Raw genomic sequence first — 15,435 nt, 5'->3', positions numbered from 1 at the left:
TCTCTGGGCCCCTCCGGCACCTTCTTACTTGACATTCGCAACAGCCTGAGCGCTGCCACATGGCCCGCATCCCTGGACAGGCCCTCTGAGTGTCCGGAGGCATTTCCATCGGGCGTCAATGATGAGGGCAAGGCCTGGGGGTCTTTCTTGAGCAATGGAGCTGAAGATTCTGGAAATGTCTGCCTGAGATCACTATTGAATCATTCAATCACCCAGTGAGACCTACTGCATGCCTTTGACAGTCTCCTCGCTGAGTCCTCACCCAAGGTTCTGGAAGGGACGGGGGGAGGCTGCCCATTGCACAGACGAAGGAATGGTGGCCTGGAAAGCCAGCTCCTTTCCCAAGAGTTAGAAAGCCTGGTTAAAGAGCCTGGGAGCCAGGATAGAAGGCCCCCAGGGCAGCCCCTCCAAGTGCCACTAGTCGCCCAGCCCTGGCCCTCTGGCCAGGACACAGCACCCCGCCCCGCAGAGTACACCATGATGAGGACTGAGGGTCCCAGGACACCTGTTCCCACCCCACAAGTACCTCGTGCTTTCCCACCTGCCCTGTCTCCATCCTCTGTGTGTCAGCTGACCAAAGGATTGAGTAGGGGGCGATCTCAGGGGGGACGCTTCCAGAGGAAGGTGATGGTCACAAGCGTCCCTTTGGGGTTCAGTCACTGATGGGGAAACTGAGGCCCAGAAAAGCAGCCTCCTTCCTCAGCCTCCGTGCCTTGCACCCACCTGCTGCTGCTGCAAACATCTTCCATCATAACACCAGTTCTTTTCTTCCAGTCTGGGGTTTGGCCCCCAGGACTGTCTCCCGTGGGTGTGGTAGGTGGGGAGCCAAGAGCAGAGGGACCAGGGACCAAGGGCATCCCTGAGGGGCCTGGGGCCACGTGGGGGGCACTGGGTGGGGGCAGGCTCCTTACACCCCGCTCTCTAGGGTCATCAGTGAGCCTCCCGCAGTCCTGATTACTTTTATGATCCCCAAAATTCTAGAAATCAGGCCTTCCCACCGATCCAATTAATGCATGCCCGAGTCTGTTTGCAGGGGTGAGCCAGCTGGTGGGGTGGTCACATTAGTGGAGCCAGCATGGGCTCCATGGGGGGCAGCAATGAACCTGATCATCACAGTGCTGGACGGCAGCCCCTTCTCACCTGGGCGCCGAAGCCTCATGGCAGGTGCTGAGAGGTTCATCTGGGAGCCCTGTGGGGAGCTGCTCACCCAAAGTGGGGACAACCCATGGTCATGCCACTCTCCCATCCTCCCCGCTGACACCCTCTGAACACCAACTCTGGGCAGAGAGCAGGTGTGACCTTGGGGCAGGGAGGGACCCAGGGCCAAGGTGTGCACAGCCCCATCCTCCAGGCCGCCCCAACCCGCAGTCTAGAGGGGGAACGAGAGTAGACAAGCAACGGTGCTGGGCTGGGTGCTGGGAGAGAGGGGCCAGGCAGGGGAGGGGCCCCCATCTCCTGAGGCAGCCTCCTTAGGTCTCCCTGTTCCGGTCCACCTACCAGAAGGACAGCCCCAGTCCGGGCCTGCCTCCCATCCTGCCTTCTGCCCTGGGGCTCCCAGTGCCCCAAGCAGCCGGGGAGCCGGGATGGGATGCTTGGCCTGCACTCAGAGCCAGGCTCGCGGGGCCTCCTGGCTGGCTGACCCAGGCCTGGGCTCAAGCCACACTCTCCTCCGGACACACCCTGGCCCCGCCAGGATCTTCTCACCCCCCAGCCTTTGCCCCACGCTGAGTCTCCCGCACAGATGGCCAGCCTGCTTCATGACGGGGGCATGGACGACCTCTCCTGCCGGGGCTGGAGGCCCGCCTCCACGGGATCACCTCTGCCTTCGTCCTGGGGCTGCCGGATGAAGTACAGGATGCCCAATGAATTAAATCCATCTAAATACATTTCACTGGGCATCCTCTGCTTTATTGGGCTGCCCAATCTCAACAAACAACTGGATGCTTATTTAGCATAAGTGTGTCCACGCCCCGTTCGGCACATTCTTAACACTAAATACTATTGTTGGCCTGAAATTCAGATTTGACCCTCTCACTATCATTTCGGGCCTGGGAGGGGAGCGGGGGCGGTCAGCCTTATGGAAATTAGAGAGCATCTCCTTTTGGCCGAGGCTGACAAAACAAAGCCAGACCCCTACAGCCCCAGACCTCAGAGGCGAGGAAAAGGCCGAAGCACCAGACACTGCCGAGGGGCATCTGGGTTGACCGGCGGGAAGCCTGCAGGCTGTGGACCCGGGGTGGGCACTGTCTCCCTCGGCCCCTCCACAGGCTCATCTGTAAAACACATTCACTCTGTTTTCCATTCATTCATTGAATGCTTACAGGGCCCTTCTGGTTGCCAGGCTCTGCTTCAGGGTCCGAGGACACAGCGGGGAATGAGGTGGACAGAAAGCCCTGTCCTGGGGAGCTCCCACTCTGGCGGTGTGGGGCCATAGATGGACACAGGCCCAGCAGGGAAAGGGAGAGAGAGGGTGCAGCGGAATTCAGGAAAGTTGCATCTGAATGTTGGAGGAGGAGAGGAGCAGCCACAGGGCAGAGGGATCCAGGCAGAAGAACAGCAGGTGCAAAGGCCCTGGGGCAAGCTGTGCTGCCTGTGGCTGGAAGATGAGGTCCAGGGGGCCAAGGGGAAGGCCATCTGCCATCAGGTGACCAGAGTGAACACATCTGGCTTGACCCTAGTGATGTAGGGGCCGTGGGGGCAGGTTTTGAGCAGAGGGAGGGGGTGGATCCGACTTAGCCTTCCACAGGGCCTCTCTGCCTAAGCAGGTGAGGGCAGAAAGCCAGTTAGCAGGCTGTGCAGTAATCCCGTGAGAGAAGCTGGTCCCAGGGTGGTGGGTGGGGCTGGCAGAGCCAGAGGATGTGTTTCGGAGGCAGGGCTGTGGCTCTTGCTGCTGGCCTGGGAGGACGGGAGAGAGACAGGAGTGGAGTATGCCTCCAGGTTTGGGGAGGGGCACTGGCCTAGCTGGCGAGGCGGGGAGAGAAAGCAGAATACGATATGGAGGGCCCTGCAGGTCTGTGCTGCCTGCGAGCTACCCAAGCAGAGATGGAGGCCGCAGAGGGTATGCACACCTGGCATCGGGGGGTGGGGGGAGGGACAAAAATTGGGGGGGGGGGGGTTCCTCCATGAAGTGATGGTATCTCTGGCAGGGCTCACTATGGGGGGAGTGTACTCAGAGAAGGAGGCAGGACCCTGGGCCCTGGGCGTTAGGATGTCAGGGAGACCAGGGCCACCTGCAGAGGAGGCTGAGGAGGTCTGCCAGGCGAGGGCGGGGTTTGCAGGAGGAGGGCGGGGTCCACTGCGCGCTGGGTGCTAAGGGTTGAGGCCACGTGAGCACTGAGAAGGGCCGGGCAGGAGCCGGTTCAGTGGCCTCGAGGGGACGAGAGCCAGGTCAGGCCCTGGTCCTGGTGGGCCAGGAGTGAGGACACACGACGTGTCTCGGAGCTGAGAATGAGGATGGTACTGGAGGGCCAGCAGAGGGTTGTTCGCAATGTGGGAAGCCTACCTGCATGCCTGTGTGCCGGAAGAGGAGCCGGGAGAGAGGGAGAAATGGGCGGTTGGTGGGGGAGGGGAGACTGGGCTGGAGCCACGCCTGGAGTGGGCGGAGGGGCTGCCTGGCAGGGTGTCTGTAGTAACAGGCAGGCAGATGCTTGGGGGGGGGGGGGGGGGGGGGTGGCGCTGGCGGTGGCATCTGCTGAAGTTCCCTTCGGGCGGTTTCTCCGTCTTCAGTGGAGAAGGAAGCGAGGTCTTCAGCTGTGAGTGGGGCGGGGTGGTGGGAGGCGTGGGGACATCGAGCAGAGAAGAGCTCCTGAAGACGTCTCCTAGGCAGGTGAGGGAGGGAACCCAACAGAGGATGTGGCGGCTTGCCCCGTCTGCCGACTGGGCTAAAAGCGAAGGCCTGGCGGCTCGGCCCCAGGGACGTCGTGTGTCTGTGCGGGGTTCCGGCACCCAGGCTAGGGAGAGGCGGCCCCAACCAGAGCGAGGTTAGAGAGGTCAGGGAGGGCTTCCTGGAGGAGGTAAACAGAATGAACAGAAGAGCAAAAAAAGGGGGTGTTCAGAGCAGGAAGGGCACATGTGCAAAGGCCCGGGGGTGACTCTGCAGCTGCTCCGTCCACCTGCCCAGAGGTGACGCTGTTCGGCCTGGCCCCCAGCACCCCTGGATCTGCCCGCCCACGGAGGGCTCCCAGGCCGGCTGCCTGATAAGACGCGGGGTAGGCGAGGTGAAAGGGCTCCTGCGGCGTCTCCAGGTCTCTGGGCGGAAGAGCAGTCCTGTCACTGGCCCTGAGGACGGAAGCAGGAGGGTGCCCCCGGATGACCTCGGTTAGCGGAGCCGGAGAGGGCGGGGCCTGGGCAAGCATAGAATCCCTGCCCTCCGTCCGCTCCTCCTGGCTTGAGCAGGGGGACCCCTCCTGGCTGGGGGCCCCAGGCCAGCCCTGTGACAGACAGCCCTCTCCCCCACACGCACACGCACAGACACACACACGCAGGCTCCTACAGGACCTGGCGCCTTGGTGGCCGGGTCCAGAGACCCCGTTCCCATGCCCGTGGCGATGCTGGTGAGGTTGTGGCAGAGTCAGCCGAGGGGCTGCCCAGGGGCTGGACGGGCCTGAGACACGGAGAGCTGCCAGCCAGTCCCCGGGCCGTCAGCCTGAGTTCCAGGGGGTCCGCTCCCAGGGGACCGTGAGATGCTGGGTGGGGGAGGGAGCAAGGTGGGCCTCACCAGCCCCGCAGTGGAGAAGGGACGACTTGGGAGACTTTTCCACGCCCCCCACCATTTACCCAGCCTCACGGTAGGCCCTAGGGACATAAACACTCCCCAGATCTTGCAGCCCCAGAGAGGAGACAAGCGTCTCTCCTCCCGCCGTCTGCACAGCCTTTGAACAACACGTGCTGCTGGTCCCCGGCTCCGCCGCCCAGACACAGTGCCCGGGGAATGGGGCAAGGGGGTGTGGGAAGGAGGCGGTCCCACGGGAGGGCAGGCCAGTGCCCGGGGTATCGTCCCCACGGGAATGAGACCCAGTGGAGGAAAGCAGGCTGTCCCGGGAGCCAGGGCCTGAGCGGGCAGCCCAGAAACAGCCCCGAGGGAAGGTCCCTGACCCAGCGGACGGCAAGGACAGGGTGGGAAGGAAGGGACCCAGGAGGACTCCGGCGCAGCCCGGAGCCGGGCGAGGCGGGGCCAGTGCGGGTCTGAGTGATGGACGGGACTGGGCGGCGGAATCTTGCCCGGAGGTGGGCGTGGTCTGGCTGGGTTTTGTGACCTGCCCTCCCGCCGATGGGGAAGCCTGGGCTCAGGGCCTGCGTGGAGCAGGACACTGCCCTGGAGCACTCAGCCCCGTGACGCTCCCTGGGGGGCCGGCCGGGCCGGCAGGGGTATCAGGGTCCCCCCTGCCAGGCCCTGGGTGGGGAGGGGTTAACCTGGACCGAGGGAGCGAGTGCCATCCTGGCAGAGGGGACGTGGGGACAAAGTCACCAAGATGAGAAGCCGCCTGCAGCCTGTGAAGAATGACAAGCAATTTGGTGCCACTGGAGCGTGACTGTTGGGGGGGAGCTGGACACGGGGTGGGGGGGCCTTTAGGGGCACCACATGGACCGGCCGCTCCTGGCTCCATGTACCCAGCATCCAGCGAGAGAGCGGACATTCGTTCAGCCCCGCCCTGCCCCATTCACCGCCTACCAGGGAGCACCGCTCCCCTCCACAGCGCAGGGAAGGAGGCCCCCCGGCTCCCTGGGTCCCCATGGCACCTGTATCCTTCCCACCCTGTACCTGGCACAAGCATCACCGGTGTCGGGGGGTGGGGGTGGAATCTCATCTTCGCCCTGGACTTGCTGTGTGATCTGGGGAGACTTGCTTAACCTCTCTGGGCAGCAGTCTAATCTCTAGCAAGAGGTGCCCCACATTGCAGAGGCTGGAGGTAGTGAGAATCAGGGTCAGAACGAGAGCAGTTGTCAGGGACATAGATGCCCTGCGTGTGACCAGAGGCAAGGTCTGGGTCAGGTCACAGCAACACCCTCCATTCCCTGTGTTTCCAGGCAAGCCCCCCGTCCCCCTCCCCTGGGCCCCAGTCTCCCAGTCTCCCTTCTACTCCCATGAGACCTCACCTGCCAGGGGTCTCCCTGCGGAAGGGCCTTCTGGGATGGGGACTGGAGGGCGAGGGCTAGGCAGGGGACTCCCCCAGGAATCGCTGACCTCGGTCAAGCCACTGAGGGGAGACTGGGTCTCTGGCCGCTCCCACGAGAGCAGAACCGGCCCGTCCTGCCCCCACTGTCTGTTCACTCGACACCTCTGGGGTCATTACCCGAGAGTGGACCCCGGGCCTGGAATCCCAGAGTCCAGTTTTGAACTGGAGAGCCTGCCTACCCCCAGTCCGGCCTGCAGAAAACCAGGGCCAAGGGCAGCCTGTTTCACAGAGGGTCACAGAAGTGGAGATCAGAGCCCAGAGCTTCCGCGGCACCCGCACCCACCCCTTGTCAGATCAACACTGGAAATCTTTCTGAGGGGGAGCAGCCAAATGTGGTCCTTCGTAAACTTTTTAAAAAGTTTTCATCCTCACTGTAGGAAATATGATAAATCCAGCAGAGTGTAAAGGGAAACGTCGCACCCGCCCCGAACCCCACCACCTGGCCCAAGCGACACCGGCCTTCTCCCCTTCCCTCACCTCGAGTGGCCGTCTGTGTGAGATCATTTTGTCAACCAGTTCCACGGCTCTTTCACACACACGCTTGCCCACGTCTCCAAGCCTTGTTTGGACGCCCAACGTCCGGGGTATCATCTTCCCATTAGAGTTCCGCTTTGGCTCGGGGGGCCGGCACGGCCTCCCTGGAGAGACCGTGGCAAGGGCATGACCCGGTGGACTCAGGCCCAGGGCATCCCCTTGCCCCGCAGCAGGGCGGTGCCACGGGGCTGGGCTGGGTCTTCCTCCACCCTGCATCCCACCCCCTGCCTGGCCCGGACAGGCCACGGGCAGGGTTGGCGAGAAGGGGTCCCAGGAGGGCCCTGTCTTGAACCGCTAACATCCACTGGGTCCCCCACAGCCTCCAGAATACTCCACTCATGTGCACACAGATCTGCCAATCACCACCTCCCAGCAGGGTCAGGGGGTCACCCTCCCGCCATCCTCCTGGCTTCTCAGGGTCTCTGACCAATGGGTCCCACTAGGAAGAAGCAACAGCTGGACTGGAATCTGGAGCTGGGTGGAGCCTGACCCCCGGGACTCCCCTCTGAGGCTGCAATGGGGGTGCAGGCCTGGGGGTGGGGACCCCGCTGCTGGTGGACACGGGGCCAGCAATGCATCCAGGCAACCAGGGCTGGCAGGTGCCTACACCCTGGCACATGCACAAGCACCCGCTGCTGTGTTGGTGACAGCAAAGAAGCTCTCCTGCCGGCGGGGGGACGACCCCCCACGTCTCTGTGACTGCGTGCCCCTGGCGGGCCGGCGTGCCCCCCAGTCCCCGTTCTGAGCAGCTCTGTCCTCTTCACCCACAGGCTGCGCAGCGCCTGGGTGCCCTCGTGCCTCGGGCAGTCCCGCAACCTGCAGGGTCGACGGGCCAGGTCCTCGCCCTCGCTCTGGGACAGGTAATACACCTGTTGTCTCCCCACTTCCTCAGCCTCTGTCCCCAGACATCCATCTGGCGTCGGCATCAGCTCCCCCCTACACCAAGAAGAGGCCCAGCGCCCTCAGCCCTGCTTCCCGGCCATCCGGTCTCGGAGGCCAGGCCCCGGTGCCCCCCAAGCCCAGCCCAGGGCTCGGTCCGTGGGCTCGGGCCTCTGCTGAGGCCAGAGGGGCCCCTGGTGGGAGGCTGGCAGGGTCCCTCCAGGCCCCACTCTGTGCCAAGCAGCTCATCTTTCTCTCCTGTGAGCTGGGAAAGCCTTCCAGGGACTTCTCACGGGCAAGAAGGGCACCATGAAACACCCACACACACCAGATGGCAGTTCCAGTAGGGCTTCCCGAGCCCCCCACCACTTGGGAGGGTGCCCCTGATTTGAGGGCGGCCATGAGGGGTTTCCACGCCCACCCTGTGCACCTGTTACCGGGCTGTTTCTAGACTCCAGGGCTCCCTGAGCCACCTCCACACCTGGGGGAGGCAGAGGCCACAGTGCCTGCCCCCGGCATCATCTCCCGGTGGTTCTGATCACAGGGGTGCAGGGACCACAGGGACAGCCCTGCTCCCCGAGAGTGGGCGCTCCCGGGTGCGAGTGCACACGTCCCCATTTTACAGACGCAGAGACTGAGACTGAGGTCAGGCAGGTCTCGGGTAAATGCCCCAGGATGGTGGTACCACCCAGGTGACCAAAGACCCCGGGAGTGCCCAGCCCAGGGCCCTCCCTGGACCAGGAAGGGCGGGGACGTGTCCAAAGCTCTTGAGTAGTGGATTGGCAGGACTTTGGTGACGGGCTGTGGAGGGTGACCACAAGCAAGAGGGATCACCACGGCCTCTCGGGGTCTGACTGGAGACTGATGGGCAGCACAGGAGGCAGAGAGGGCTCAGCATCGGGCGTGCTGGGTGAGGGGTGCATGTGGGCCTCTGGGAGGAGTGGCTGGTGGGCGGCTGGATTTGGGGTGAGCGTGGAGCCCTAGAGAGAGGTGGGGCCTCCACATGGAGGCCTGGGAGGGGTTCGTGTGGGGCTGGACACAGAAGACGTGTGGCCCGAGGTGTGCAGAGAGGGGTGAGGGACAAACCAGGGCCCTGGGGTCAGAGCAGTGGAGCTGCAGAAAGGTGGCGGGCAGTGAGGCGGGCGCCGCTGAGGGGCCAGGGAGGCGCGCTCAGGCCCGGGGCCCGGGCACCTGCACCAGGAGAGGGTAGGGGCCAGGGGCTGGGGGCGCTGCCCGCCCAGGACTGGATGGGCTCAGGGGTGGGTGGGTGTGAGGGGCTCAGGGAGGGTGGGAGCAGCGTTTGAGGGCTGGTGGGGACACAGCCGCCCGGCACATCTGCAAGAGCATCCGGCGGCCGTAGGTGAATGGAGGTGGAGGTGGGCCGCTCGATGGAGCCGGCTGCCTTGTGAACAGAGGGTCACACTGCCCCGGGGCAGGTCCTGGCTCTGCTTGGAGCCACCCCACCACCCCATCAGGGCTTCTTCCTCCACTCGCCTTCTCGGGGAGCCTGTTCCCTTGCTCACTGTCTCCCCTCGAGATGATACGCTCTGAGGGCCAAGGGCCATGTTTGCCATTGCTGTGAGGTGCAGGGTAAACGGGGGGCACAGGGCAAGCGAGGAGGGAAGGGGGCAGGGTGGACGTGCCATAGTGGGGATAAGGCGGGGTAACAGGAATGAACAGTCCTGGGATGGCAGGGCCCCAGCTGTGGCTGCGGGTGGGTGGCCAGGGTCGGGGAGGGAAGGGTGCTGGCTCTGAGAGGTGGAAGGTGGGTGCTTGCACCTCTTTCCAGGGGGCGTGGACCCCCTGTGACCGAGGGCTGTGGGTGCACCTACAACCCTGCAGGCTGGCTGATTGCAGGGGCTGCTGCCCTGACCCCATGCGCTGCAGGAACCCTTGGGGTGGACGTAGGAGAGCCCTCAGGAGGTCTGGCAGCCCATTGGAGAGACAGGCTTGGGCCAAGGGGGAGCCTGGGATCAATAGCTGCAGGAAGTTCACAGTGAAATCAGTCAGGTGTGCTGCCTGGAGGAGGCGGCGGGGCCTGTGTGGGCAGCCCTAGGCACTCTGCCACTGGGCTCCCTGCTTGCTTGTCACTTGGCATCTTCCTTGGGGATCAACTCTTGGGAGGACCCACCCCGCCCTTCTCTGAGGTTCTCAAAACATAGGCAACTCTTTATTTTTACTTATTTTGAAAAAATGTAGACCTGGGCAGGGGTCCAGGAATGCTTAAGGGAGGTTTGCTGGGTGTGTGCCTGTGGTCACACGTGTGGTTTGTGTGATCAGGCTGGAAGCTGATGATCACTCTTCCCCGGGCGCTGGAGAAAGCCTCCTGCCTGCCCGCAGGAAAACCCACCAGAAGTTACCATCCAAGGGGCCTTGGCTCCAGATGGTCCACTGAGGGGGGCTGTGCTTCTTCAAGCAAACGATGGGCATTTGGGCCCCTACACCTGGGCACCCCTCTGGAACCAGGGCTTTGTGTGTCAGGGCAAGAGGGGGACAGTCACGAGTGCATTGCGGGGGGTGGGACTGGCAGCCAGGGCTGTGTGACAGCAGGGCCCCTGCCTACCCCGTGACGCCATGGAGCTCTGGGCTTTGTTGTGACTGTAGCACAGGGGCTGACGGGGCACAGTTCAGGGGGTGACTGAGCAAAGCGCACACCCAGGGCACCGAACGGCAGCTTGAATCTTAGCCTCACTCGTGGCTAACAGCCAGCAGAACTCCCCTGGTGCCCCCACCCACCGTGCAGCTGTCCCTTCCCTACAGAAACGAGCCCTCCCAACTGCTGAAGGTGAGTCCGCCCCCCGCGGCCCCCCTCTGCGCGCTCAGCCAGCCCAGGGAAGGGTGCTTCAGAGGGTCAGCACATGATCAGCCGTGGTTAGGTGCTTTCTAGGAGCCGGGTGGCAGCCGACAGGAGGGTGTGGCCAGTAACACCTGCCCCTCCCGCCTCATGCCCCAGGATAGCTCATGTGAATGGGTGGCATGTGGCTCAGGGGGGAGCCGCCCCCTGTTTTTCCCTGAGCAAGGGGACTCAGTGGCCGGGGTCCGAGAGAAGCCCTCAGTCTGTGGGGGAAAGTAGAGCCTATGAGCCAGGCTTGCCTCTGGAAGGCTTCCTGGAGGAAGGGAGACATGAGCAGGCCCGGGATTTTCTGAGTTTCTGGTGCTCCGTGCAGCTAGCTGGCCACTGTGGTGGACGCTGCCAGGGCACGGGGCCTCACACGGGACCCCTCCTCTCCCGGGCCCAGAGGGCACACAGCCTGGTTGAGGAAGAGAGGCCTGCTCTAGGATGTGGCACTACTGACTCTGGGCCTCACCGGTACGGGCCCCTGCTGTAGAGAAGCAAGACGGGGGCCCTGTAAGCCGTGCCGGCTGGAGTTCGGCTCCCAGACGGAGGTGGGGTGCTGCTGCTGGGCGATCTTTAAACCAGGTCCTTTCAGCCGCCCCCAAACACTCGCCCCAGTGCCAGACTGGCTCAGTGTCAGGGACCGTGACCCCCCCAGGGAGGGGCTGGGGAGGTGTGCGCGCTTGTGTGTGTGTGTGTGCGCGCGCCTGTGGGGTGTGGTGTGTGTGTACGCGCTCGCGTATGGTGTGTGTGTGTGCCTGTGGGGTGTGGTGTGTGTGTGCCCGCGCGCGTGCAGTGTGTGTGCGGTGCGTGTGCGCATGCACTGGTGCGGCCGGGCGCGCCCGGGGCGCACCCACACGCGCCTCGAGCTCAGTACCCGCGGCCTGGCCCGCCGCCGCCGCCTGTCGTTGCAGCTCGCTGCAGGAGCAGAAGGGCGAGCTGCGCAAGCGGCTGTCCTACACCACGCACCGGCTGGAGAAGCTGGAGAACGAGTTCGACTCCACCCGCCACTTCTTGGAGATCGAACTGCGCCGTGCGCAGGAGGAGCTGGAGAAAGTCACTGAGAAGCTGCGCAGGTGAGGGGGCGGGGCCTCGACGGGGCGTGGTCTCGACTGGGCAGGGCCATGGAGGGGCGTGGTCTCGACTGGGCGGAGCCCTGGAGGGACGTGGCCTCGACGGGGAGGAGCTCTGGGGCGGGGGCCGAGAAGGCGGGGTAACCCCATTTGCACGTAAGGTCCGCGAGGCCAAGTGGCTCTTCCAGAGTCGCACCTTGTACCACGAGCTCCCAAACCAGGATCTGAACGTGGGTCTGGCCGCTGCGAGGTACAGGCTCTTCCCTGATACCTCTTGGTCCCCTGCTCATTCTTTCTGTCCTCTTTACGTGGTGGGGCGGCATGGTGACACAGGAGCAGCCATCTCCAGACCCAGACTGGCCCACCAGGGCCCCAGCCACTGTCGCCTGGGTCTCTGATAGGAAAACAGTGTCTAGCCCCGGACATGAACCAGCATTTATTTAGAGACCGTTTCCTTCAGCGGCCTGGCGTGTGAGACCCTGAGGGATGACTCCCTTAAAACTTCTGAAAACACCGTTCTGCACAGGTGCTAAGGGTAAAGAACCCACCTGCCAATGCAGGAGACGTAAGAGACGCGGGTATGATCCCTGGGTCGGGAAGATCCCTGGAGAAGGGAATGGCAACCCACTGCAGTATTTTTGCCTGGAGAACCTCATGGACAGAGGAGCCTGGTGGGCTGCAGTCCAAATGGCCACACGCAGTCAGACACAACTGAAGTGACTTAGCACACAGCACACACATTTAATATGGGTATTTTTCTTAAAAAATATTATGCACTTTACAGCCTTCCTTTAGAAAAAATGTTTTTAAAAAAAAAAAACACTCAAATTTTGCCATTGGCTTCAGTTCAGTCACTCAGTTGTGTCTGACTGTGACCCCATGGACTGCAACATGCCAGGCCTCCCTGTCCACCACCAACTCCTGGAGTTTACTCAAACTCATGTCCATTGAGTCAGTGATGCCATCCAACCATCTTGTCCTCTGTCATCCCCTTCTTCTCCCGCCTTCAATCTTTCCCAGCATCAGGGTCTTTTCCGGTGAGTCAGTTCTTCACATCAGGTGGCCAAAGTATTGGAGTTTCAGCTTGCTGTTGGCTTGGTTTGTTTTAAATATTTATTGAGGATTGTGTGCTCAGTCATGTCCAACTCTTTGTGACTCTATAGACTGTAGCCCGCCAGGCTCCTCTGTCCATGGGATTTTCCAGGCAAGAATACTGGAGTGGGTTGCCATTTCCTTCTCCAGGTGGTCTTCCCGACCCAGGGACCTAACCCATGATTCTATAGAACACTGAATTTGCAGGGGGGCTCTTTGTCCCTAACTACTTAAGCACCTCTAGCCTCAGTTTCTCTGTTGGCAAGACACGGGCACTAACAGTACACACAGGCAGTCGAGAGGGTGGGCACTGCCCCTTCCACCATCACACCTCAGGGCGGCCATCAATTCCCACCCCACACTTGCCTCCCCACCTCAGCCTCTTCTAGGGAAACCGTATCCTACTCACCCTGTGTCTTCAGCAATCACTCCAGGGCTCATTGCATAGTCTTAAGCCTATTCCCTGCTAACCTGCTGTTGAACTGGGAACCCCTTAGGCAGAGTTGTTAGGACTGTGTGTAAAATGTGAATTAACTAGCTCTGAGCGAGTTCCCGAGAATCTCTTCTGAATAAGACACTTTCCCTTCTCATCAGTAAGGGTCCTGGGCCCTGGCAACCTGTTAGTTTAAATGAGATATTTTCTAGCACAGGAACAATTAGACCAGAGAGGGGGCCTAGGTTCAGCCATCAGCGGGCCGTACGGCTGCAGGGGCCACGGGAGGGTCAGGCCTGGCACGGCAGTGACCTCACGGCCTCCACTCCAGGATTCAGAGCAACTACATGGCGCTGCAGAGGATCAACCAGGAGCTGGAGGACAAGCTATTCCGCATGGTGAGGCCACAACCCCCTGCCCCACCCCAGCACGCCCAGCCCGGGGCCCCCAGCTCTGGAACCCTGGTGAGGACTGAGGGCCAGGCCGCCATGCGCTTGCCCGCGGAGCTGGGCCAAAGGCCTCATTTCCACCCTGCCCTCTCCCCGAGGGGCTGGGCCGGTCCCCTCCATTTCCACCCCGAATGGGAGGGTGCTGTCAAGCCCTTAGCTATCACTGTCCCCACAGTACTGATGAGAAACGGAGGCTCAGGGAGTTCGTGACTTGCCCAGGGCTGTTCGGCTCCTCCCTGCAGAGCGGGATCGGAACCTGGGTCGCTCTGTGCTCTGACCCTTGCATTCCTTGGCCTCCAAACTCCTCCTCGCTTTCTGGGGAAGCCAGGAGGAACAACGGGGCTTGAGTCCCAGGCCTTTGCTGACCGCTGACCACCCCCCTGCCTGTCCCCCAACCCCAGGGCCAGCACTATGAGGAAGAAAAACGAGCTCTCAGCCATGAGATTGTCGCCCTCAACAGCCACCTGCTGGAGGCCAAGGTGACCATTGACAAGCTCTCGGAGGACAATGTGAGTGTCTGGCCAATCTGAGCCCGCGCGGCAGCCCTGAGGGGCCGGCACAGGGCTGGGTGGAGAGACGGGGGGTGGGGGCAGGGCCTCAACAAGCACGTGGGCGGTCAGGGAATGACAGGGGCTGCCTCTCACACCATGTCCGTGAGACCCTCCGCTGGAAGGAGACAGGACTCAAGGTGGGGAACACGAGGCCCCCTTGGCCCAGTCAAAGCAGGGTTTCCCGACCCCAAGGTTGGGGTGGGGCCACTCAGGACTCCTGCCTTTGGCCACCCCCACTGGGCATCAGAGCCCTGGGGCTGCCCGTGGGTCCTGATTCCCTGGGTCCCATGAGAAGGGCGGCGCCCCCCTCCACAGACCTCTGACTGCTGAGCACACACTCGCTGATTAGCACCTGCTCCTCGAGGCTCTGAGAACAGGGTGTGAAGAGCACAGGCAAGCCAGGGGCCTGTGCACGTGGAATTCACATCTGAGCGGGGAAGGCGGACAGAACCCAGGATAAATAGGTAAACTGTGTAGCGAGTTAGAAGTGCTAAATGCTGCAGAAAAAATAAGGCAGCAAGGGGGCTGGGAGACGCCAGTTGCAGGGTCTGGGAACCTCAGTCCGGTGCTTCTAGAAGGGGCTGCAGGAGCCGAGACCTGAAGACGAGCAGGGAGCTGATGGCAGGGGAGGGCTCCCATTCCAGGCAGAAAGCCACAGCAGCAGATGGGGGCTCTGAGTAACTCGAAGACCAGCAAAGAGACCGGAGGGGGCTCTGGTGGGGAGGAGGGCCCGAGGGTCTGAGGTCAGGATAACAGGAGGTGGCGTTTAGGCACCAGTAGGAATCTGGGTTTTATTCTGCGTGAAATGGGAGCCACTGAAGGTTCCTGAACAGGGGGAAGCCTGGCTGGACTTCCTCTTACAGGCTCCGCAGCTGCTCTGCTGAGGACAGACCGTGGGGGATGAAGCTCTAAGTGGATGTGCGAGCAAGAAGCAGTCTGGGAGAAAGAGGACGAGTCTGCCGGGATGGCGGCCGGGGAGGTGGGGAGGGGGCTTCAGTTCCGGTTATGTTCTACAGATGGAAGCAAACCGATTGGCCGAGTAGGGATGTGGGGTCTCAGAGGACGACATGGGTCCAGTCTGACTGCAGAAGTTGAAATCTGCAGGACGGGAGCCACCTGCTGTGCTCTGGGCTGGGGTCTGGGGTTGGGGGGTAGGGGGAGGATGTAGCAGGAGGGTGCGGCAGGCGCCCTGGCCAGCCAGGTGGAGGTGCCATCTGTAGGAGATGGCAGACGAGTGCATGCAAAGGAGAGGGGAGGCTCTGATGGGGCAGCACTCTGGCGTCTGTTCACGACTGAGTGGCAGGTCTAGGCTGGCCAGACAGTGCCCGCAGCCCTCTGGTGCCAGCGGTGGCTGGTCTGGGCCTCACATGGGGCTCAGTTCTCAGCTCTTGGCCAACCGTGCCCTTCCAGGG

The 15,435-nt window shown here is 62.4% G+C and overlaps 1 protein-coding gene across 14 annotated transcripts in view; it reads left to right on the top strand.

Annotated features, from left to right (window-relative positions):
- Positions 1 to 15,435, top strand: part of BEGAIN (brain enriched guanylate kinase associated) — a 46,011-nt gene that overhangs the window by 26,657 nt on the left and 3,919 nt on the right. For 7 of the 14 annotated variants that reach the window (XM_027521106.1, XM_027521103.1, XM_027521108.1 and 4 more), the window contains 4 exons: positions 7,481 to 7,570; positions 11,340 to 11,501; positions 13,355 to 13,421; positions 13,874 to 13,981. In XM_027521106.1, coding sequence (XP_027376907.1) covers positions 7,481 to 7,570; positions 11,340 to 11,501; positions 13,355 to 13,421; positions 13,874 to 13,981 — 427 coding nt within the window. The remainder of the gene's footprint in view (positions 1 to 7,480; positions 7,571 to 11,339; positions 11,502 to 13,354; positions 13,422 to 13,873; positions 13,982 to 15,435) is intronic. The other 7 variants (XM_027521112.1, XM_027521104.1, XM_027521111.1 and 4 more) reach the window with 1 other exon arrangement.

Source organism: Bos indicus x Bos taurus, chromosome 21 (assembly GCF_003369695.1).
Source record: "Bos indicus x Bos taurus breed Angus x Brahman F1 hybrid chromosome 21, Bos_hybrid_MaternalHap_v2.0, whole genome shotgun sequence".
NCBI lineage: Eukaryota > Metazoa > Chordata > Mammalia > Artiodactyla > Bovidae > Bos > Bos indicus x Bos taurus.
Note: the sequence above shows the minus strand (reverse complement) of the source record. Positions and strands in the feature narration are given on the sequence as shown.